General features: G+C 41.1%; 1 protein-coding gene across 2 annotated transcripts in view; it reads left to right on the top strand.

Moving 5' to 3' along the window:
* LOC147753913 (uncharacterized) overlaps nucleotides 1–19,595 on the top strand; it is a 33,813-nt gene extending 14,218 nt beyond the window's left edge. The window contains exons 3-4 of one of the 2 annotated variants that reach the window (XM_086970649.1): nucleotides 4,283–4,371; nucleotides 4,607–6,624. In XM_086970649.1, the coding sequence (XP_086826775.1) occupies nucleotides 4,283–4,371; nucleotides 4,607–4,794 (277 nt within the window). In that variant the 3' untranslated portion in view covers nucleotides 4,795–6,624. Of the gene's footprint in view, nucleotides 1–4,282; nucleotides 4,372–4,606; nucleotides 6,625–19,488 lie in introns of those variants that run through there. The other variant, XM_086970652.1, reaches the window with a different exon arrangement.
* Nucleotides 19,596–25,257: the final 5,662 nt, after the last annotated feature.

Below are 25,257 nucleotides of genomic sequence, written 5' to 3'. Positions count from 1 at the left end.
GTAGTAGTTTGAATTTGATCCTATATACGGAAAATACTCTCACGATATACGTCACTGCAAGAAGCAGAGCTAACATCGAAACAGGAAGCGGCTTATAAATTCTGCTTGGTAATTTTCCAACGCCGGCTGAATAAGGCTGTCTGTTATAGTATTAGTACACGCTTGACGTTGTGTCCGCGGCTGATTTAGCTGAACGCTAGTCGTTATTTACCCGCGCAGTTCGTAGAAACTACACATTTTCTTTATACAGCTCCTTCATCCGTACGTTAACCTAACTAAAAATTTGACTAATTCTGACCCATAAGTTAGGCGATTAAGACCTTGTCGTTGATTTGAACCGTTACAAAACGATGCTCACAGATAAAAAGTTCGGTCGATGGCTGTAAGACTAAACGTGACCTAAATATAAAGTTCATTCTGATTAGCGTTCGGCGCGTTTGGCCTTCTTGGCCAGTGTTCGAGAACTGGAATAACTTACAAATACTATAACTGAATAATAGATTTTAGAGCTAGCAACAGCCGAAACCATGGACGCCATCTCATTGCATGCTACAAACAACATGGTTGGCTTGTGAAGGAATGTAAAGGCGAACGGATCATCTCGAAAGCTGCGCCAAAGATTAGCAGTTCTTATGTATACGCGATAGGCACGGGTTATCATGTCTTTTTCTGTTAATATAAACATGTAAGAGATCTGTATCCCCGTTTTCAAGCTCTAGACCATAGCGGAATAAGCAAATTATCCTTAGCCTCATTGCTGATCAGATCAGTTGCTTAACCGGTAAGTTAAACAATGTATCATATCATAGCTTTAGCATATTGTATTTTTGTACTAACAAATTACCGCATAACGAGTAAATCTACTTCATAAACCGCACAGCATCTGGGCTTAACCTGGGGCAAAAACTATTTAATGAGCACGATTTTTTGAAGGCTATCAATTTATTTCTAAGATGAGCCCGTTGTGGCTGTTCCAGACGTATTCATTGACGACTTCTTGCATTGTTCCTACACGATTCTGCATATCGGATACGCGCACATCTTGTAGATAACTCGACCGAAGGTTCGATTTCTATTATACATAAAAAAAATGATCTATACGAATAAAAAGATCATTCTATCAGTAGCGTATGTGCGTTTGTTCCAACGGCACTTTACTTGGATATGAAAGACGCTCACCAGCGTGAAATTGATCGAGACATCGTTCACGGATGTTTCGCCAGAGGTAATTGTCGGCTGTGGATCGTCGGCTGTCGTCTGCAGCTCAGACTATAATACCTTTAATACGAGGACAGGAACAGCCAGAACTATAATATGTGTATAGATGAAAAAAAAAAGCGAAATCACGCTGCCAAAAGGCTGCATTTGGCATGCATCGTCATACTTATCGTGTGGGGGGGTCAACCGGCGTGGACGTCAGTGAATAGGGCGGGCCAACACCTACCCTGTGGCTGCTGGCAAAATGCCTGTGGTGGCGTAGCGACGGCTATATTGAATAAAAAAGAAAATGCCGATCTCACCATAGGCGGCCAAAAAAGCGGCGGACATGATTGTTCGATCGCTTGTTCTTACCACTTGTTCATACCACTCCATTGCATAGACCGCTAGGCAAAAAGGACGACCTACCGATAAACATCCTCAGCACCTTCGTCGAACGTCAAAAGCAGGATAATTTTATCGTTGTGTTGCTTCTTGTCGCGCGACGAAGAAGCATCTTAAACGATTCTCTTTGTTCCACACGTCCTTTCCAAGCAGGCGTCATTTAGAGGCGAAAGTTCCGCCCGCGGTAGGGATCAGTGTTACCCCACGGTGGAAAAAAAGCTGTACTAGTAGATGTGAGACGGGGACTCTCACTGACAAGGGAGCAAAAATGCCATTTGTAGATTTTGCTTGAAACAGCCTCGTTCTCTACTGCGTAAAAGCATGCGAGTCGTCGGAATTTCGCCCTTCCGTCGAGCCGAGAGTATGCGAGGCTATATCGACAAGCGAGAGTACGTTACGTATTTCATAGAACAGCGTATGTAGATGTAGATGTCTTGATGGCAAGAGCAAGGGTGAGGAATACAGAGTGAAAACAAAGTCACTTGGCAACTGCTTTAGAGGTATTCACACGTACTAAGAAATACACATCCTACTCTACGATCAAGTTGATCTCTACCCTTCGTGAACCGCTTAACGTTCCCGAGAGTATAAAAAAAAATTGCTTGAAACAACAAGAAAACGGTATTCTCATTAGAATCTGTATTTAAAATGTGGTTTTACGAGCTGAACGAGAAAACGTTTTGCTGGTTAGCTTTCTAACAATAGGCTGCTTTCATTTGACATTGCATTATAAGTAACGCTAAATGTATCGGCCAGTTTTGTATTATGTCGGCGTTGATAGCAAATATTAAGCGCCTCATAAATCAAGACATTTTCTGTTGTTATATTGACTAGCATCCATCCTATTTACTACAGTCGTTAAGTTCAATAAGTTCCAGCTCTTCCTCAACTGCTTTCGGATTAGAGTTGGAGCCATCGTGACAGAATAAGAAGAAAAATTTAAAGCTAGTGAATTGCCATGATCAGGATATTACCTACAAACTATATTCACCCATATGTGTTTGTATATATATGTGCAATGGACGACAGTCAACCTTATGCCCTTTCAGTAGTTGCTGAAGCAAAATATCGATCCGCTTATATATAATATCAACAAATATATTTTTTCGTTTATGGACAACGTCCATATTACGGCCAGCTTAATGACTGCAGCAGTCGTCAATAACATGACTGCTTCAAGGAATTATTAGCTAGGTACATTTGATTGAAGTAGAGCTAGCACCCAGTGCCTAAGTCTTGTGCAGTGTTCGTCCACAAACGTTGCGCAGTTCTCTAGAGCGAAAATTTTACCTGATTACCGGCCGGCTTATATATGTATCTGTACAAGCTACATTTAAATGGAAAATCATCCTCGAAAAACTCGTTTAGACAATATATATAATCAATAAAAGGGGTAGATGTGAAAGACTTCAGTGCGCCAGAGATACTTCACTGGCGACCAATCAGCGAAGTGTGTCCTCCTCTGTAGCGAGATTCATTCGAAAACGTAATCTTCATTGGGTTCATGCTGTTTGTTGCCTCACAAAGCGTACCACGTAATTGTGTAGTAGACGTATGTTCTTCTCGGCTACTTATGTTATACCTACGTCTACATCTATTTAGTACGTTGGTTGTTTGGTAAAAACTAAACAAAATATAATACATAACGGTTCCCTTTAGCAGGCTGTGGTTAAACTTGTATGTTGCAACACTGTACCCCATTGTCGCCAGTCTGTGAATATGCTACCCTGAGTGGATAAAAAGACGTCGTGTCTGATCACGCGCGTTTATTCCGGCATGGCAAACCAACCTCAACCGTTCGGTCTGCGCGCATGAACTGAAGTCGATGAGTAGATTTTCAGTGTTTCGATAACCCTTCATCACCCCACACTACCTCACGCCTCTTCACTCGACAAGAATGCATCGGATGAAAGCGCTTACGCGTCTCTTTCGTCGCGGCCCGCTTCAGTAGTCGAGTCAATTCCCTTTCGTACCACGATGTGACAATTCAATAGGGAACAACACGTGAACAAGGGCAACTTCCTATGTCATGTCACTTAGAAGCGCCAGCAGCCAACGTAGCAGCTTACAAAGCACAACACGAGAATCGAAGTATGGCCGGTAGGCCAGCAGGTCACCGTTCCGCTTGTCGATGCTTCCCTTTTAACGCGGGGCGTGGGGAGAAGTATGCAGGGCTACACCTAGGCCTTGCATACGACAGAACGCGATAGACCCGCAGGCTCGAGGGTTCCATTGTAAACGACCTGCAGGCTGGTTGGCGCGTTATTCACCATGCTTGTCAATGACTGAATGAGCGAACAGCGTCGGTGACGGCTAGGCGATAGAACAAACGAACTACGAGAATACTTTGTTGTTGTGTATAATAGCTGGCAGAAAGCCGAAATTAACGATTTCTATAGCGATCAGCCTGGGCAGCATCCAAATATTCAATCTGAATCGATGCATGTGGCGTTTGCGGTAGCAGCGTGTCAAAATTGCTGCTGACAAAGCCTGTTATTTGCAGTCGAAGAGACATTAATGAGCTTTTCGTTGCTTTAGTTAACTACGAAAGAGAGATTTAAAACTTGTAAATTCATGAACATTACCAGATCAGTCAAACATAATTTAGACGACCATTCCACGTATTAGTAACATTTTGGTAACTTGTTGTTGTTTGCGCATGACCCTACTTTGTGAATAGTTGCAGAACGTCTTTAACTTTGGCACGTTCTTCAGTCTATTCAAGGAGTAACGTTGGACATCAAGGAAGACCGTACAGTCTTTATCAGGGTGAGAGAATATAGCATTCGTTGTGGAAATTTCTAAATAATTCTACATATGCACTATTGTAAGTAATTTCAAAGACACCGATTTGGTTGAAGCGAGTTAAAATGCTTTCAAATAGATGGGATTGTTAATTAGTAATACGAAGCGTTTAGTCTCGACTATTTGCGACTCTGATACTTCCCGTATGTTCGAAATTCTAACTTCGATTGAATATTGTTTTAATTATTTAATACATCAGGTAGAAGTGTATTCAAATCGCTCTTAAACTCGTCGGCCGAACGTGTTCTGGCGAAAATAAAAATGCGTACGATTTCTCTGGAGCCTCTCGACTCGCACTCGCGCCGAAGGATGGCGCCACCAGCACTACCGCAAACCCCGCCATTGATACCCGCAAAGACGACGCCACGAAAGCTCGAGCCAATTTAGGTAAATCTATCATTTGGTGATATCACCAGGCCTGTCTGGTCATTGCATTAGTCAAAGAAACATGTAAGTATTCAGTCTTTACGTAATGGATGTTCATTGTTGAAGTCGAATCTCCCGTTCCAACGACTCGGTTACAAAAGTCAATAAGGGTATTTGCATGAAAGGCAACGGATATGCGGACTGTTCGTACCTCCATTGCTTACTCCGCTTCCGTCAGCGAATTTGTTCGAAACCTTAAAACTGGCCAACGAACACCTATTATAAAATAAATTATCAAGTGAATTCTTACACAGTCACCTCAGTGCTCTTTGCCTAGCGCCATCAGTACTTCTTATATTCAACAAAACAATTGATTTAACGGTTAAAGCAATTTTTTATCCAGTCGTTCCGTTTCACACTGATGCCTGTTTGGCGAAGTCGCAGAGTAGACTCGTGCATGAAAGTCGCTTCACATAAAATCAAGGCACGAGCCATAACATCAAAATGTTAGTAAATTCAGTATACGACAACAATGCTATACGGTATTTGTCTACGAGAAAAAAACACCGTGGACTCATGCTGATACAGATACTTGTGAAATGAGTTTGTTATCGCAGGTTAGTTGGCGTAGTAGGTGAACTGACGACCGCCTTGCATAGATGGTAGGGTATGGCATTAGCTTGGCAACAAAATGTCGAAAATAAAAGAAAAAACAAAAAAAAATGTATTACACATGTTTATGTTTGTACAAATGTTCGGCCGGCAACGAGCGGGCATTTAAATACCATGTACTATGGCGTTTAAATACTGGTACATCTTACACAGGAATATCTAAGTATCCATGATTGGTCACTATTGTTTAAACTTCTCACGAAGTCCTGCCGCATTTGCCAGGCGTATATTGAAATGAATACTGCTTCAAATGGTCCACGTAGAGGTCGCGCAGTCGCTGGGATCGTAAGCGATGAGTCGCAACAAAAACGAAATATTAAATAGATCGTCTATATACAGCTTAGAAAATGTTTGGCATAATATTTTACGCTGTTTGAGAGTCAAATCTATCATTAGCCACTGCGAACTGGCCGTGTGGAGATTGCGTATGTACGTACAATGATACAATTGTTTTAAGACATTCGTTCAAGAAATTTTATGAGAATTCTATGTCATTTTCTCAAGAAATTTCGTGCTTCGATCGACAACATACATACATACATACATACACGCATTTAGCCATGTTCAATGATACTAAACTCGTCGTTTGTTAAAACGTTTACTACTCGCTTTAGCGGAGTAAACTACGCCTTAAATCAGGACCATTATGGCCTTGTATCTGATTAGGTTTTAATGGCAAAATTTATTTTCTCCTCCAGAATAAAAGAGTGCCTCCACGCGACCTTCCTATCATTGACAATAGCCCTACTATCTTGGGAACACTGTGCGTTTATACCTTGTGTATATGTATCTAGATTGACTTTAATAGATGGCAATTTTGACCCTGATAAAACCAGGCAAATCTTCTCAAAGTATGGTAATCAACGGGGCTGTACATTGTATTTCACAACATTGAGCCGCTCAGACACGTATGCTGACGTCCTACATTATAATAGTGTTATATTATATTATTATACAAATATATCTCTAGATATTAGATAAGCGCATCTACGTATATACAATTATCAATTTATTATATATACGCATATAGAAGAACATAATGGTTCGGACGCTTTTGTTATTTCCTTTGTATCGGACCCATTTTATCCGGCAACTTGTAGTTTATTATTATTAATTTTAATAGCCATTATCAAAAAATGCATTGTGTAATTCATTCAATAAAAGACCCGTGCAGTCACAGCTGTGTATCTTGATATAGAATCGATGGTAAGTAAAGCTATGAAAAACACTTCATACATAGAGGACCCGACTCTTTCCTATTGTCTTCCTAACGTTTCAATTACGTATGAACACGTAAATTGTCGTAGAAAATGATCGGATTCAATACAAAAAATTAGTCGACCAGTCGAGGCAGTGAACTCAGAATATGTATAGATCCGTTTTATATAATTAGAAAAATTTTAAATGTAAATTTAAAAAAAATAACTAATATTAATTTGGCGAAAAAAGTCAGTCCAGCTGAATTTCAGCTCAGTACCATGGTTGTCCGTTAAGATATATGATAATTAAGGTAGTTCAATAGTCGATCATTTTGTCGTTATGGCAGACGTTGGTGACACGCCCCATATAAACGGATAGCTACAAAAAACCGAATGTTCAAAATTCCGCTAAATTAGCCGCCTGATACGAAGCTGGGCCCTCGTATCAGGCGGTCTAATAATAGAACATTCATATTTAACTGCTTATATTAAACCTATAAGATCCCATCAGATAGTGCACTACCTTGATTATATGTTTACGCAGAATCTTACGTCTGTAAAACGAAATATGTGATTTCATAAACCGCAATTTCTATTTTTCAATGCGCTTCGAAAATACGGTGTCGTCTCGCAGGCTATAAGCGTAGACATAGCCAATACCAGTGATGCTTAAAGAAGATCCCTTGTACAGTCATAATGAAATGTGTAGGAAAGAATCACATGGTCATGCAACTTTTTAAATATTACTTTGATAAAATCAAGGTCATCTTGATTTACTACTACTACTACTACTACTAAGCTTAATTCAACACAAAGCAAAATTAATGGAAATCCAATCTGGTCTATAATCACTCACTCTATATCCGATCATACTCGATTTACTGACTTCCAAATTGAAGAAGCTGTCCTAACAACTTCAGTGAATTTAATTTGGTATATGTATTTACGTACTTAGACGAGGCCGCCTGAACGTGCCATAGTGTCTTAGGAGACCTTTCCTATATTCCATTTCGAATAGCCGGGCGTGAAACTTGCTTGTCATTTTTATGTGCGACCAATCTCCACGTAAAAGTCAGGACCAGTCAATATACTGGCTCAGGTTAAGTTGTCGTAATGAGTAGGACCGAGTGGCGCCACAGACGCTGGGTGTGCGCAAGGCGACCCGGTCTTTTTGCTGGGTCCAAGGCTTATAGTTGAGCTAGCAATACTCATGCAAATGAGCCTTAAACAAAGTCGCCTGGTAGATTTAGCACGGTTTGTATTTATGCAGAAATAGTTCCGCTGCTGATGCTGAGTTTGAATTCGCTTTTTACCTTGTAACCAGTGCTCATTACATCGACTATTTGCGTGGGATCTCTAGTCTGCCGACCGGAAAAACGGTTAATACAAATATTAGGTTTGCTAACTATACACGTTCTATCTACAGTAAGTTACATTTTTAAAACAACCCATTTAGACAGCCATCGCTTTCTCGTTATTCAGCTGCGAGTTGAAAACTATAATATATTTATACACACGAATTTATAACAAAGATATGAGAGGTTTGTCTACTAGGTAAATTCGTTCGAGTTTTTGTGGTGTACGGGCTTAAGCGCAGATCTCTGGGTGCAAGCTATGACCTCGTGGTAACATTATGGAAGAGGAAGCAGTTTTAAACGTAGAAGTATCAGTAAGTGGTTAGTTGGTAAACTTGAAACAATTACCGTACGCTATAATCAATTAGTGATCTAGAAATGCTCTTCCTTAAATCGACTGGAAATTATGGCTTAATTAAAAATCCTTATCAAAAGCGGATTTGATTACCATCCTCAAGCAACGGAGATTCACAACTTAATCCAAGCTTTGAAGAAACCGAGACACGCACGCTCTTATATCTTCATCATTAAGAAAGGCACAACGAAGGAGCAGGCGTTCGCACGAGGGTGCAGCGAGTTACAAGCAAAGAATTAGAATAAATAGGAAATTGGTGAGACAAGCATGGTGTTTCTTCCTTAAAAAAAAACCACTAGCCAGTTGTGGTTTAGTCGTCAGCTAAAACCGCTAAGCGACCCCACCCAAACGTTCAAATCGTACTCGGAGAGGTAGTCCGGCAATGATCGACACGTGAGGCCTGCGTGGAAACCGTCGAATTTTAGGTCAGTTGCGTTTGCGTCTTTTAGGGTACCGCGTAAGTGAAATGCCAACGAACAGCAATCAAAAAACTCGCGTAGGGAGAGAAAATCTTCGTTTCTATGCCAGTGCATCGGTAGTGGTAGGAAAGTGAAATCCGAACATTCGCACCGTTTTTAGCAGACAACCGGCAACAGCGACCGAGTAGATGTGGAAAAATAAGAGGGCGAAGGGGATAGAGAAGAGTTGGTACGGTTTTTAGAAACACCCGAACCCCATTCTCTCGGTCTTTCTCGTTCTCTCTCACCGTCTCTCGCTCTGCGTCGCTACTGATCCTGACAATTCGATAGCGGCAATGGGGGAACCGACAGTCAGTAGTTCGAGGGAGGGAGGGAGGGAGGGAGGGAGTGAACTTATGCGTACAGTGAGTTCAGCTCCCCTTCCTTCACAGTTCGAGTACCACCTAACTGGGCCCTTTACGGTTCAGCTGAGCGAAATATCCCAAAGGGCGCCGCCGGGGGCTGACGTGGTTTTGAGCTGAGCCCCGATCTTCTTTTAAAGCACCGAAGCATCGGACTGTGTCAGTGCGAGAGCCAGACAGATAGAAAAAAGTGAGAGTTAGTTAGAAATGCAATGGAGAATGAATGTAGAAGGGCCGATGGAAAGACGTGGGCTACGAAGGGGGCTCTTACAAGTGAGTACGATCTGTGTATTCCCGTTATGCATGAGTGTGTAGAATCGCGTGTGGCTCAGCTCGTGTCGCTAGTACATAAAGTCTGTCTGTGAGAGCAAGGGCTCGCTTCAGATTGTATACAGTATTGTGTACACAGCTAATTGCTTCAGTAGAAACAGAAAAAAGCGACCACATTGCGCCAAGTGATACAAAGTTCCTTTCGCTGTGTTCAGCAACCCTACCACAGCAGAGGGCGGTGGTAGACTGTGCCGCGGGTAATACGGGCGCCTTACCCTGTAAATTTTCAGCTAGCCCTCGGGCCGAAATGGCAGACGCTGAAGCAGAGAGGATGTCAGCCCGGCCGCGATAAAACGTCTATCTGTCCATCTGTGTGATTTCTCGGGATTGATACTAGTCATATATGTATATTACTTTACCACTGCGTCTAGCCCAGCAACTATTGTAGCTTCAGTGGCCGTATAATGGCAAAAAATGTATCGAAAGCAATACGTAAACTGTTGCTGCTCTGGGATATCTCTTTTAATGATGGTAAAACATTCTGGATTAGATTCAATTGTCAGCACCCATACAGCAAAAAGGAAAAAAACACAGAAAACTCGAGTGGCTAAAGGCAATTTGAGAGTGACACAGATGCTTCTGCTTCAGCGCCACCTCGTTCCTCGGTCCCTCCTTGCACACGTCGCGCACTTCATGTCCGTAAAACAGCAATGGTCTCGTTGCGTCGAGTTTTGCTGTCTTTCATCGAAGGCCGACTATCGTCGGCATAACAGCACTAGCGGCAATAGTATGAGTCGACGTATGTAAAGGAATAAAAACGCCGATAACGTACGAAAACTCGAACAAACTATCTAGAAATGTCGGCGATTGCCAAGCAAGGATGAAGGGCAACTTAGAAAGAATTAAGTTAATACAGAACTGCATCGTTCTTCGGTTCGACAGAACCGCAAAATCCATTTGTACGAAATCCTCGATGTTTGTCAGCTTGTTGAAACCCGTACGCTAAAGATAAAAGAAGCAATTACCTTTGTTTTCTTTTTATGTTTCACACGAACCGTACCTACTCGCCAGCTGTCGTGTTCATGAAAGATAATAAAATATGGCTTTTTGGTGCAAAGGTTCTCAGCGTTTTCAGAATTATATTTGGTGCATGGAGTTACTATATCCATACAAAATAATTTCAACACATCTAATTGAAACCATTGAATAGAGCTACTTTTATTAAATCTAACCGTACGATGTTAGTGTCCATAACGAAACACCTTTACTTGTTCATCCGAACCTGCTTTTCGCCTTAAATAAGTGGCTCCCGAAGTTCTTGGAAGTACCAAAAAAATGTTTCAGACTCATATGTTCGCACTTTATAGATTTATCATATGTCTAACTATTGCTTCATTATATATAATAAGCACACAGCATATATATATATATAAAGTATCACTCGTGTAGCCTTTGGCAAACAAAAGCAATTCGTTTGCTGATTGTGCGAGCTATTACCATAGCAGCGCACTGTTTCTGGAGGCAATGAAATTGTTCCCTTCAGCTTCCTCAAACGATTATGACGTATGTGACCCTTGTAGTGACCTTCAGACCTCTAGATTTAGCTACTTCGCACGGACTGTGTCCGAGTTCAGACGTTATTAATGTTATGATGGTTACGTTATTCAGGTTGAGTGGCGGTGGCCGAACTTAGATGGTGATGGTAAGAAGAAATTTATTCACTACGTGCAGGCCAAGGTAAGCGATGGCCTGTTTATGTGGTGTCAAAGCTGCTGTTCAGGCGCTAGTCGTTCCGCCGAAATAATGCGGTGGGAAAGATCAAAGCGAGTTGCCTAACCGATTTTGGCTCCAGCTTCGTCAGCGTCACTGGGCAGCCTTTGATAGTCATAATTAGGTGACAAAACACATAATTTTATACGCCTGCCATCTGTTTTTTCCAGGTGTAGTTTTAAACCGGCATAGCATTTTCGCGTACGTGCGCCGCGTCGTCCTCTGCGATAAGCGTACTTCTGTATATACATACATGATCAGCATAAGCTAACAAATTGACAGTTTATAGAGGTTGCCGTTATGTTGAAGAGCTAGACGCCAGATCCAAATGTCCCAGTTACCTCTGAAGTAACCTGGCTAGAGGCAAAACACAAACGTAGGTCTTCTTTAGGATTAGGATATGCTTTTTTCTATTTTTCACCTGAAAACAAAGCAAGTTCATGCTTGAGTGGGGTTCTTAGAAAACGATGAGTGGTCAAATCGAGATGTTCTAAATAGACGTTTACTCAACAAATCATGGTGGTACCCTTTTCTACTTGGTCAACGTTCTAACGCTATCTGTCTCCTATTTAGAGGTCATTGATGTATGAAGCCTGCTTTGGTCAAATACATTTCTGCTTAAGAAGGGCATATATGTCCTTATACCACATCATTTGTCAGTAATGACAAATAGCCCACTTTTATCTTATGCGAGTTATGAGATCATCGACATTTGATTGGCACCTCGTTGCCGTCCCCAGCATCACACATGGACCAAGTGGTTTCTAATAGAACAGACAAAATCAAAGAGCCTATTTTTAGAGAAAATGAAAAAAATACTCAGTGTACATGAATTTCTATAGGTCGGTGTTACCACGTAAACATAAAAGATTCAAGCACTCGATTATTATATCCGAAACATCTAAATACGGTTAGCGTGAAGCCCGTGGTCTAAAAGAGTGACATCTACGACCAGTAAGATGTGCCTTGGACGATATACCATAATGGACTCGATATGGATGAACTTGATAGAGATTTGCACGGCCGCGTGATAAAAACATAGGCTAACAAATCGGTTGAGGAAGCTAGCTTCTCTTCTTCTGAGTAGCTGCTAGCGATGTCGTGTAAATTTAAATGCAAATCCATTTCTCATTGCGCAAAGAAGAAATCTTAGAGAGGCTGCCGGGGTCGACTGTCGAGAATACAAAGCGTTGAGGTAAATGGGTTGATTCACTGCTGAACACTGGATTTAATTCGGGTTGGATCGATCACTTCTGCCACCACCCAATGACAATCGGTCAATTGAGGTTTCATTGTCGAAGACCACGACCTCTAGCAGTACGATACAAGAAGGTTTAGAAGGTAGCCGAAAACATGCTAAAGTGGACGACAGAGAGCAAGAAAGGGAGAACGGCCAATGTTTTATTGGCTCTGACTTTCCCTTTTCTATTGCAGAGACTGTTATTGATGCCATCACCGCTGGCCTTAGAATTTTCAACGAGTATTCGTCCTATCCGCTGAGCCACCTTCAATGCGATAGCTCTTTTTTCAGTAACATATTATTATGCCTATTATGTATGTACAGTTATCGGCCTTATGCCTTCAAAGTCAGACAGGGCGTGGCAGATTGATTCGGCTAAATTAATCAGCTGGTGGCCAGCCTAAAACTGAAAAAAAGTAACTATCCTTTTGGGTGCTCTGTTTTTGGCAACGTTGAGCGCCGCTGTGTGACTGAAGGTTTTGTGCAACGGACTTTCTTAAAGGTGGTGAACAGCGCAAGTCGCCTTAGCAAGCGAACTTTATATTCAGCGAATTAGTAGCACAGGTAGAATGGTCATAGAGTTAGCAGTTACCACGATAATATAATAATATAAGTAAACAATATTATTACGTTCCCTTTCAACTACGATTGTGAACAAGGCATCATACTGCATCTGTGTTTCTACTTGAAGAAACTGTGCTAAATTCTTCATGAGCAAAAAGGATTCATCGTAATTGATCGATCCGATGACATTACCCGATAGCCATGTTTTTCGTTTAAAAGATCAATACGAGCTACGTGTTTATTTCTATATTGGAAAGGGACGAGATTGACAGGACTGTCTCTCTTACATGGCGTGCGTATGGTGCCATCATTACTTTACCACAGAAAACATGCTACGATGTCGTGTTGGGGACGATGTAAGTCTGTTGGGATTACAGGGTAAAAAAATACACAATTATACAAGGTGGAAAAAACCAAGTTAACAATTAAAAATAAACCACCTTAACTATAGGTATACTAATTTTTTAATGGCAAAATCATTTCCTTAATTGAGTAACAACTTTCATCACTTAGCTATTGATGTATGTGGGCTATTCTCTTGATTGAATCAATATGCTTATCAGCTATGTTACGGCTTTAAATTTCCGATGATGCTGGTACATCTGTTGCTCTACCGCTTGTTTACCACACTTCACACATAAATGACCGCGGATATCTAATGCAAGAAAGGCATGAGCCTGCCAGCTCCTGGAAGACTTCCGAATCGTGTTTAAATAGGCAAAAGGCGAAAGCGAACTGGAACTGTAAATAAAGGCGAACAGCTAGATCAGTTTGTAACGGACGATTTTTGCGACATCCAGATTCTAACATACAAAGCATCTAAGGTTATCAGCATGTCGCCGGCTTTCAGCTATATCAAAATAGATTCAAGTGGTTTTGCTCAGATATACGTTGGTTATACAGCTCGAGGCCAGGCTTGTTTGACACCTTTCTACGTATGACTTCTACTTGTGTTGTAAACGCATATCCTTCTCATAAACAACTATTTATCTGTTTATGTATATATACGTAAAATGCTAATTAGTAGCGGATATAACAAACAAAGTCGACTCCATGCTATCGCGAAACGTCTTACGACAGAGCACTGACTCTGAAGAGAATTGCCCTTGTAAATCTACTTCGACCTGACAATAGCGATTATGTGCAAACGCATTTATCAAAGCCTGACGATTCTACATTGTAGCCAAGAGCATTGCTTTAGACGGCATCGCAGGCTGTTTTAGGACAATCGCTAGGTCACAGGAATTTTGATAGTTATTTTTGCTCTTGTTATACTAATGGGCACTCATACAGAGAGATGTATGATAATATGCAAGCCAAGTATCCCCTTCGTCGAAGCAGTCTGTCATGTGCCAGCAATAGACCGTTCAGCGAATTGTAACTAAATTCAGTGCTCACTGGGTCTCAAATATGATTGTGTGATTTATGCAGAGATTTGCATCATTCGCCATTTCATTTGTCATCTGATAATGCTATTTGTTCCTTCTGTCGACACTCACTTCGTTTAAGACAGGGTAGGCTGTCAGAGAAATGGGCGCGAGCCAGGAGTTCTTAATGTAACCAGGCAGGATGAGCGTTTTTCCTCCAAGGAACAAGTCTCGCCAGTTTACGCGGGGTTCAACAGAGCGTCTGAAAGATACCCCAGACGCCTTAGATAAGTTGAATAGCTGACTTCGAAATCGTTTTCGCTCTTCGTGGGGTGCCACAGTCAATGTGTAAATTTGCCATCGTCTTGCACGTAGTCCTTTTTCCTATCGCGTAGTCAGCATGGGGACACGTGGGGTGGAGGCAACGAAACTAACCCGGATAAATAAATGGCAATGCTCACCCCAAGTAGAGTATTGCGTGGCTGCGGTTGAGTTTGCCAGCATACGACGACAGCAACTACAGTTCAGTTGTCCCAGAAGAGGAAACCCAAGGATGGGGGTAGTAAAGCTGAAGCGGTTTGAGTCACTTGGTAGTAACGCTGATGGCCGGGGGTTCTGCGGGACGCAACGCGGTAACAAACAGCACTGTGGTCCAACACGTTTGTGGTTAACGTAAATGTATTCTCTTTTTCTTTCCAAAGTTGCGAAGACATTGAAGGAGGCGGAGAAATACAAGTTTCGTCAAATGAAGGATACGTGTTTACCAGTTATGTCTTGTCGGGTGATGTCTCTGGGATTGGCATCGCACGGGACAGTCTAACTCACTGAAAAATAGATTCAATTTAAAAAAGATATTCCAAGAAAGTAGAATCGCAGAGATTAGTGGCATTTGCTAGTAAATATAGTTTTTCTTTAGAGTTATCGTTGATGCTTTATCTTGAGTTAGAACAAGTAATGCACAAAATATTTACAAAAAAATACTGTCAGAGTTGGATCAATGGCGATCGCTAGTTGTCTATCAGGCAACGAGTTGGCCATTGCAGGTGACCTCTTTTAAAAAAATGAAAAGCAGTAAGACATGTTTTATGCGTTGGGTCATTATCCTGCTGCATAACAGGTTTCTTTGGGATATCGCGACGAACACTGGATAATATGGTACAGGTAAATACTAGTCTCTTATAATGCCGTGTGTACTCACTCGTACTGTAGGAAAGTTAATACCATAGCTATAGAAAGATTCCACTTACCGATGTATCAGTATTTTGTTTTTGTGTACAATAGTAGATTGTTCGTACTTCATTCGGATAAGGTATGTCCTTGAATCAAGGAGTCGTTTATAAGCCGTTACCATGAGCGAAGTAATCGACCAGATTATAAAACTTTTAATTTCTTCAATCTGAGAACAAATACCAAACAAGTATAGCTTTTGACTGCAAAACACAATATATACTTTTATTTTTTTATAATATTTTATTTATAATATTAATTACATACTTTTGCGATATTCTAGTATGGAAAGGAAAGAATGCAGGTGTCCAAACTCCATGGGTTTTCTTTAGGCGTAAGGCAACCCAGATAGTTTCATCCATTCGGCAGATGGCGCCCGGAGTTTCGTAATCGATAGATACCAGTTAAGATTTTTTCAGTGATCGTTCTACTTTATATTCATTAGGTGCTGTACCTTTATTGTTGCGGATCCAGCTGCGCGGGTCTTAGCGAACCTAGTAGCATACTACACTATATCGTTCACATGGGTCGACTTCGGTATCCTGTTGCTAGTTACGCTACGACTTGCGACGCCGCTTGACGCTACAACGAGGCAAACGTGATACGTTACGGTACAATTTGGACGGGATTTTCAGATTATATTTTTTTTTTATTAAGTTCAGCGCATATGCTTAGACAGAATGCAGCATAACCTATACGGCAATAGATGTTTACCTCCTCGTCTCTACCCTCCATTTCGGCTAATATTTTTTTAACGCCTTCCCTCTCCTATAGAGATATAGATCCCATCGGCTTCGTTTCACGCACAGACAACCCCCAAAATAGAACTTTACCAACTCAAAGCCAAGAAATAGATATATAGTATAGTAGACAATCAAATCATTTTCTTATTTTTTTTTTTTTTTTTCATTATTAAACGGCGCATAGGTGTAGAAATGATCGCCAGTAGAAAATGTTATTATCTATTACGGCGGTGAACTGTCCAATTTATCTACGTAGTGAAATATCCAGTCTTTATTTTACTGGATGAGAACAAATCGCTATTCCTCAATTAAATTCACATATTGAAATAACTTCGTTTGTTTAAGGAGAGAGTTGAGCATAGCTTTGCTGCTACGCCATAATGCCATGTCATCATTCATATGCTACATGCTCTACTCCTAGCCTCTCAGTATAGCGAGCTCGCCTAAACAGAGATTAATAATTATCATAACGCTCCAAACTAACAGCAATGAAAACTTCTCATAGAAAAATGTAAACTGGAACTTAACTCTGGGAAGAGTGCTGAAGTTTGAAAACTAACTACTATGTTAATTTTGCTATAAGTATCGTTGAAAGATGTGTAACGGGGCAAACAACGGGCCTTTCTCGATAGGATACCATGATATTCATCTTTCTATTGGAAGATATTTTTACGTTTATCTCAAACATATTTAGCTTGGTTAGGTAAATAAACCAACGGAAAAATGTTATAAAAAAGCAATAACTTGGGTTGAATTTAAAATACATCCCTAGGAAACGCTCGGGTATTTTTCATTATTTAAGCGAACAAACGCCAAACATTATATCGCTGCTTTAAACGCACAATAGGATGCTATGCGAAACACACCATATAAGCAATCATTCACGTAGTCAACAAGGCCTATACTCAACACGCAGGTCCTTGCCTGCGTCAATTTGAGCTCAAGATCTCGACCTTAAAACAAAAAAAGCTCGTCCCTAACATACCCCACGACTGGTTACAACTGGTTCACCCTGAAAACAAAAACTCCTCTGTGTTAAAAATGAAGCGTTCAAAACTTTGCTGGGCCGCGTCTGGAGAAACGCTGGGTTTCTATCCGGGGAGCTAGGTGGCGCTACCGGTTCTACAAGACTCAGATGCAACAGGTGTGTCTAGAATCGTACGCATCTTTTCCTCACAGTTGTTGTCCCTCATCCTCGACGATGTCTATGTATGTGTATATATACCAGTATACGTAGCTTAGAGTTTTAAAATCATCCATACCGATTCGGTAATTTTTTATTTTCAACACTAAGCTAAGCCCGCGAGGGTAATGAGAACGGAGTCGCGGTGGTACCATTTTCAAGCTTCGAAAGGCAACTTTTAAGGACCATTGCTTCACGTTATAAAAGCGATCTATTCAAATGTACCCAATATTCATCTACTCATATCAGTAGCATTGTACTATGATTTTAATATAATTACGCCATGTTAACATAATGTATCATATTTGTCGGCTCAATATGTCACGGTGTAAACTTCCTTCAGCATTTAGTAAGTGGAATATGGCGATATCTTGCCGGTGCAAAGATGGCGGTCAGCCAAACAACGATAGCTGCAATTCGAGACATAGATCTAATGATTATCTATTTATTTTAAACGCTGGCCTTTTTCATCGAGGTCGCATCCGGGTTGATAAGGCCGGTCATCAAACAAGACGTCGAGACCTTTGCATCAATGCCTACAATAGAAATCCAATGCAGCCAATTTAAGCGCCGTCCAAGTGTTTTACAAATGATACCTATAAAAGCTATTTTTTTCCCTAGAATAATTGTGACAAAATAGTTCATCTTTTCTGTCGAAAGAAGAGTTTCCCTCGATACCTCCTGTAGGACGTTTTGTCGAAAAAGCTATGCGGCCTATGCATTGCTGGGAAATTCGCCATCAAAGAAAAGCTGTAGAACAAGCTTCCATCGTAAAATCAAACGATTTGCTTCCTAGGTTGTTCGCTACTTTGACCGACTCGTTATCGACAACCTTGCCGTACAATTATAGTAAGTAAAATAGTGTTAATGACTAAATTATAGGGTTAATTTTACTATAAAGGATCACATCAGTAAAATCAGCTAACAGCAATCTGTAGTGTCAACGATTAGAGTTCTATAAAAGGCTAAAATAAATATTGAATCTGACTGAATAAACACAAATATTATTATCTGTTTTTCTTTTTTTTGCTGTATACGCATTTCTTTGTGAGATTATGCTGCCTCTATGACACCCCCTTGTTTTTGCTGATATGAGCCATACTTGATGCGGGACGCGTTAGGTGTCTTGCAGAACTCCATGAATCAGGCAGTCAAGCTTCTAGCGGAAGCCACCAGACGGCTCCAGGGGCCTCGAGGGTCCACCCGCGGATGCAACAGGTTTCCTGCCTTTCCTTTAAAGGACACAGACTCTGGGAAGGGTGCTTCCCTTTCTTTAAATCTCTCTCGGATCTGATTTGTGAAGCGTGACATCTACGCAACATACAGTACATTGCTGGCCATATATAAAAACGGCATCGGGATGCGTTAAAAATAGTTGTATTGTTAGAGTCTATATATGTAGGTCTTAGATCGGGAGTACTCGCAATTAGGTTCTGGCTGGAAAAGGAATTATCTAAAAAGCGCGGGTGACTATTTATTGCTATTCAATAGGCAGAACTACAAGAAAAAGAAAAAATTAGTTTTTCTTTTCGAATATCTTCAACTGTTTATAAGGTTCCTTCCTTATCCACCGTCAGTACGGTCCAAAAGACTAGCACCGATCGAGCAGTACTTCTTTTGGGCTGCTGTTAAACACAATCCTCGAATTACTCGACCCCGACATTGCGATCGACCAGCATGCTTTGCCATATGGTTAACGTTCAATTGTCTGTTTATTAACAGATATTAATATTATCTATACATTATACAAATATTTTGTCAGAGACAAATAATAACAGCAAAGTCAAGCTTTACAACGATTTCGTTTGCTGAACCCATTCGCTTCCTAACGCCCCATAGTTATTCTTACTCAGAATTCCTTCCCATCCTGGGACGTATTTCATCTCTGCAGCACATGCTATCGGATAAACCATCTATCTGGCCATCGTCATGATTTTCTGTCGATTGCAGGGAACACGAAGCATCGACATAAGCGAGATGTCAATGGGATAATAGGACGGCACAACGGATGACTTTGTGCGATATTATTGTTGTTGGCAGGCCAGCATCGCAGTGTGTATGAGCACGGTGTTATTGTGAAGCTTGAGCCTCGTACGGATCAACCACCTCGAGGCCAACTTCTGCCATCTGCATATTTAGTTAGTGTTAGATTGGATCGTCGCGGATAGACAACAAACTGTAAGATGTATTATGTTTTCATAGTATATCTATGATAATAGCGATACGCTCTTGTCGCTGAGAAAAAAAGCGCTCTATTCCAATCTTGCGCTATTCCCATTAATTTGTAATAGGGGGCAGGAAGTCTTCTGCTAATCATAGCAGACGTATGGCCCTGTTACGATTCGTCGAATAACACACTGCTAGATTTCTATCATTTTCTGTCATATGGGAGAAAACATCATCACATTTCGTACCCTATATTGCAACACAATTTATATTATATATATTTATATTATGCGAAATATTTTATACTTACGTCTAGTCTACTGGATCTTCTTATCCGCCCTTTCTCTCTGCTAATTGGATTGCTTCAAGTATAGTAGAACATGATTTAAAAAATCGGCAAGTTTTATATATGCTGGTTAGATCTTCGTCTGCTTCTATCTGAAAATCACTCCTTATCGAAGAGCGGTAAATCTTCATTAGGTCGCATGACGGTAATGAGTCAAAACTTCTCAAACTGTACCCAAGTTGTTTGAAGCGTGCGCATTTATTCCTAAGATGACGCTCTTTTAGGTCACAGTAAGTACAGACAAGTTTTCTTCAACGAGTTCCTTGTCATTAAACATCTATATAACTTCTTACTATGACTTCACCGGGTCTTCTTTAGTCAAATTCGTCTGCCTGTGCTTGCAACACAATTTACGTAAGAATAGACAACAAATGAAAAAGCCGATATTTAGGATAGTAAGAGATATTTTCTAGGTGTCAGCTCCAAATAAAGCTACAAATTCGCTTCGGAAAATACGCAATGGCCTAAGGGACGCGGTCAGTTTTCGTGATTTTTGTATTGAAGTTGTTTTAATATGTTTACATTACATGTTAAGCCAATAGAGACAATATCGGACTCAGTGCATAGTCGAGTTACGTAAACTATAGATAACCGTAGTGCAGTACCCGAAATAGGCAGTGGGACTGCATTAGGACTGCCTGTTTCTGCGCGCGTAGAACATTTTATTCAGCAACGCTCTATTTAATTATGAATTTTGTGTGCTGACATATTTATCGCTTCATCGAGAATCTTCAGAACGTCAAAATTGCTGAACATTGCTCCCGTGAAGGTGTGACTTTCGATTAATTAAACAGCCCTAAATTATCAACCTGTCTATGCGTTCAGGGACGTCAGTTCTTCTTCACGTTTATGATACAGTCCTGTGGTTTTTTCGCTATGTACAGGACATAGTCCTGGACGCGCTGTTTCGGATACCTGCGTTGTTTGAAAACATGCTATTATCAGGCTGAGATCGCTTCAGATCTGATAGCCCAGCATCAGGTCGCGATTGACGCGAACGTTTTCACATAGAACTACATTATCACGTTGCTAGATATTGATCTCGACACTACTGATCGGTTCGCACACTGAATTTTTGGCACAGCTTGATCTTAGAACGAATTATTTGTTTGGACATCGTACGGCCTGAATTAGGTATGTTATTTCCCCTAGCTGACCGAGTATGACTACTTCGCACTGAACATATGTCTGGATGGCGCCATACTGCGTCAGCCAAACATAGAGGCAGGCCACAGAGCTCTGCTATTTCGTTTCTTATTGACTACTTGTATAGGTTAGAATCGATTACGTAGGAGACGTCTGTTCTGAACGAGGGCACGAACGTCAGTAGTTGCTGAAAAGTCATCAGGCGAAAAGGTGATCTGCAACAACCCTGAGCAGGGTGATCGCGGATGAGCTAAGATGATATAGGCTTGCCACGATGTCAAATAGCGAAGGCCTTCCACGAATGCACAGTACAGCACTGTGCGAATTACCAATAACGAAGAAAATATATGCAAGGGCAACGCTTAATGTTGAGTCTTGGTTTTTCTTCGACGAGGTCTGCCTCCTTCATGGGCGTTGACCTTCCAGTTTTATGGCGAGTTTTGCGTCCAAATGATCCTAACTGGATATCGAAAAGAAGGTAAACGTAAAGAGATAATTTTGCAGGCCACGCCTTCGCCGAACGTAACGTTGATTGTTCAGTGGTGCTTTTTTGCGATTACGGAAATTTCCTTGCTGATTGAACATTTTCATATTTGTATGTTTCACTAACGATGCATCCACCGCATGTCCTTATCATGCTTGTCTATTAACGGGGTCAGCATCTAACTGAATTTGAATATCTATGGACCTTCAAAGGCTGAATAATTTTTTTACCTTTGTTTTTATTACATGCCTGATTTTTTCGTGAACCTATTTTACAGTTTAGTTTACATTAGCGTGAGGTGATTGTGCTTGCTGATTCCAGGATGCCGATAGACTTTGATACTTGCTAACCAACGTCCGTGCTGAAATGTTAGCAGGGCATCCTAAATATTTTGTGGTTAGAAATAGTTGAAGCATGTATCACGATGCTAAAGACAGACTTCGATCGGGATCGGTGCGTCATCCATCTCGCTAGTTAGACTGCTGCAAATAAATGTTGTAGAACCTAAGTGAACGTTCGATTTGGATTTCGACATCTCGATCCGTGTAAAGCCTCCAAAAGTCATTGCAAAAGAGTGCCCAGATCGCGTCCCATTGACTCCAGGTGCTAGATAGATAATAAGTAATGATAGATCCGAGAATCGTCCTACTGCAAGTGATTATATCGAGCATAGTCAGCGGATATTTCTAGCCGTACCTAGGCGGATTTTCGCTTGAAGCGCTAGGCGCGCATTTCTCTCCAAGTCAGGTGTGAGGCCAGCATTGCGCCTTTAAACCTAAATAAAGTGGTCGCACAAAAATAGAAAATTGTCCTATGGGTATCTATTCATTTTTCTAGCATTAGCTTCAGGATCAAACACTACTTGATATTCTGGGCAAAGTTCTCCACATGGGAAAATTCATTTGATGATTTTGTAGATATTAAGAGTAGCCGCAACTGCCAGGATCCTTCCAGGGACAAACGTATCTTGTCTGCTAGCAAAGCTAAAACGTAGGGCTACTTCGACCAAGAGGTGCCCTGCTATTTGTGTTGTCCGGTAGACGCGCCTGGATAATAGCGCGTGCTTTCTAAATAAATATAAAAATGAATGTCATTTATTCATTTTCATTGATAATCATACTATTAATTACTACCTAAAGTCCGTATTTTTTCGCAAAACCTTACGTCCATCCCTATCGAACGGCTGGTGGTTATTGACGCTTATCCCAGGACATGTTCAAAGAGCGGGCGACCAGATGTCAAGTCACACTGCAAACATCTCACAAAAACGTAGGCTAAGATGTGGATCTGCTTAGTTGTATATAACTAAGCTAATCTTAAGATATGTTGCAGTGTATTAGAACTTTTTTTCTTTTAACATTTAAGCTACTAAATAGGTATATACGTTCAGCCATCAAACGCTGGGGCTAGCCTTTTCCGGCACAGTTTACCTAAGGCAGTAGAACTGGATGTAAAGCTTGAAACACTTATTTCTAGCTTGTTGCCGATATTTAAATACAACGCTTACATTTATTCACGAGCTTTGATCTAATATTATAGAATAATTCTAATTTCGTATCACTATCTCCACCCGTAAACATTGCAGTGCCACACGTTATCGTACACGTGCCGCGTTTGTTTAAATATTATGATATTGAAAATTAAATAGCATTCATATCATTGCGGCTTGCCACTCTTATGTATACGTATGAGCTATAATGTTTTGCGTTCATCACAGGCTTCAATCAGGGCACGATACCGATCAAGTTAATAATTGCGATATCGGTAAGTTGAACTTATCCGTGGAAAGATAACCTGTCTTTCAGTGGTGCAATGCCAACTCTTACTTTTAACACTCAGTCAACTCTAATTGAATATAGAATAGGTGTGTCTATATCTGCAAAAGTCGAACCTATAGGTTCTGTTCTCAAGGAACGCTGAGTACTTTTTCCAGCATTTCGGCTCTATATATTGGATTTCGGGAATTGTATTCATTTAACGGAACGTTCAACTGTTTCTACTCGTCGACAAACTGTGACAGGTGAGTATTTATGTAAAGTCCTTATTTTACTGAACGAGACTGGCCTCTGTTTTCATTTATTGAGAATGCGATAAAGCATTACCGCCGCCTTTACCGCCGAACAGGGTCTAGGGGTTAACGGGGTCTACGTATGTAGGAACTACTGGAAAAAACGTCTCTGCTACCGGTTTTAGCATTTTAGGAGGCATTTAATTCACCATGTAAAAAACAGTAAACAGCTAGAACATATATGTTTTCTATTCACTCTCGCAGATATCGGTACCAAGCGCTATTTCAATTAAAATGCCACACTTTTACGGTTAGCTTTTGATTCTAGGCTTATGGCACTTTGTTTGGCGCCCTCAAGTGCTTTAAGGACGTCGAAATCAAATTGGAGGATGACTGCAATACACGTGAACATTGTGCCTAGGTAGGTGAATATGGCGGCTTTACAATTGACGAAACAATCTGAAATAGTGAGCGCGTCAATACTCTCCCGGTACCTCAGTACCCGGCGAAGCTCTAGGACACATTGTCGTGCCATATCGGCTCCGAGCCAATTTCGTTTTCTAGGCGCATACAACATCCTTTCGGCTCGTAGTGCTTCGCGTATAATCAACGATGCCAGACGAGTCGTTTCGAACACTTGGGCGATCTGAAGGGTCGATGTCAACACGTTAATTGTCGTTCGCCAAGGGGCCAACCTCTGACTTGTGCCCCAAAGAATCATGGCACCAAACCGTAGCGTCACTAACATGAATATCTTTATATAAAACACCAATAGGACATTGCCAAATATCAAGTTGATTTTCTCGATCGACATTCGAACTGAGCTCTTCGCGCGGGTCAGACTGCTGACGAGGTCTTCGTTGGGCGTAAATGTCATTACCATATCCGTGATCACCTGAAGCTGTCCTAGAATAACTGCCTCACACTCGGTGTACATGCAAATTGCAGCATACTGAACTGTCCACACGTAAAGTCCACAAAACGAGGCCATTTTCTGAATCAGGTGTTCATCGTTCTCCAGACTGTGGATAGCGTCCTGAACGTCCGACACAATTGAGGGCATACTCATAAACAGCGGGATGAAAAACTGCGCAGGATAAAAACGTACGAGAAATTTTTCTGGGAAAAAGAGAATTCGCGATAGGCTCGCAGCATGCCAGTACATCTTCAAGCCACTATGGAGGATAATTATGAAAGACGTGATGTGATACATGTATCTAACGAATTCGAGCAATGACGGTTTTCTGCGAAGATGACTTGTTACACTATACGTTGTACCATTCACAAACACAATATAAGCAACGACAACTAGGCATCGAATGAACACGATAAACGGTTTCCAGCTGCGCTTTTTCATGGGGGTCGTTACCGCCATATCCTTCGCGTCCTGCTCTTTATAAGTAATCTGAATGCCGAAAAGACCGTAGAAGTACACGAATAATTTGAGTAACCGCCTCATCCCTGGCTTGAGCTGGTCGTTTCCCATATTCTTCTACGTTAATCAGACCATGGAACTTAGTTGGGCCGGTTGGCAACGGCGCCTTCGCTGCACATAAAGCTTAAAAATCA

Source organism: Varroa jacobsoni, unplaced genomic scaffold (assembly GCF_002532875.2).
Source record: "Varroa jacobsoni isolate VJ856 unplaced genomic scaffold, vjacob_1.0 scaffold_109, whole genome shotgun sequence".
NCBI classification, from domain to species: domain Eukaryota; kingdom Metazoa; phylum Arthropoda; class Arachnida; order Mesostigmata; family Varroidae; genus Varroa; species Varroa jacobsoni.
The sequence above is the reverse complement of the archived record's forward strand: the minus strand, read 5'-3'. Positions and strand labels throughout refer to the sequence as shown.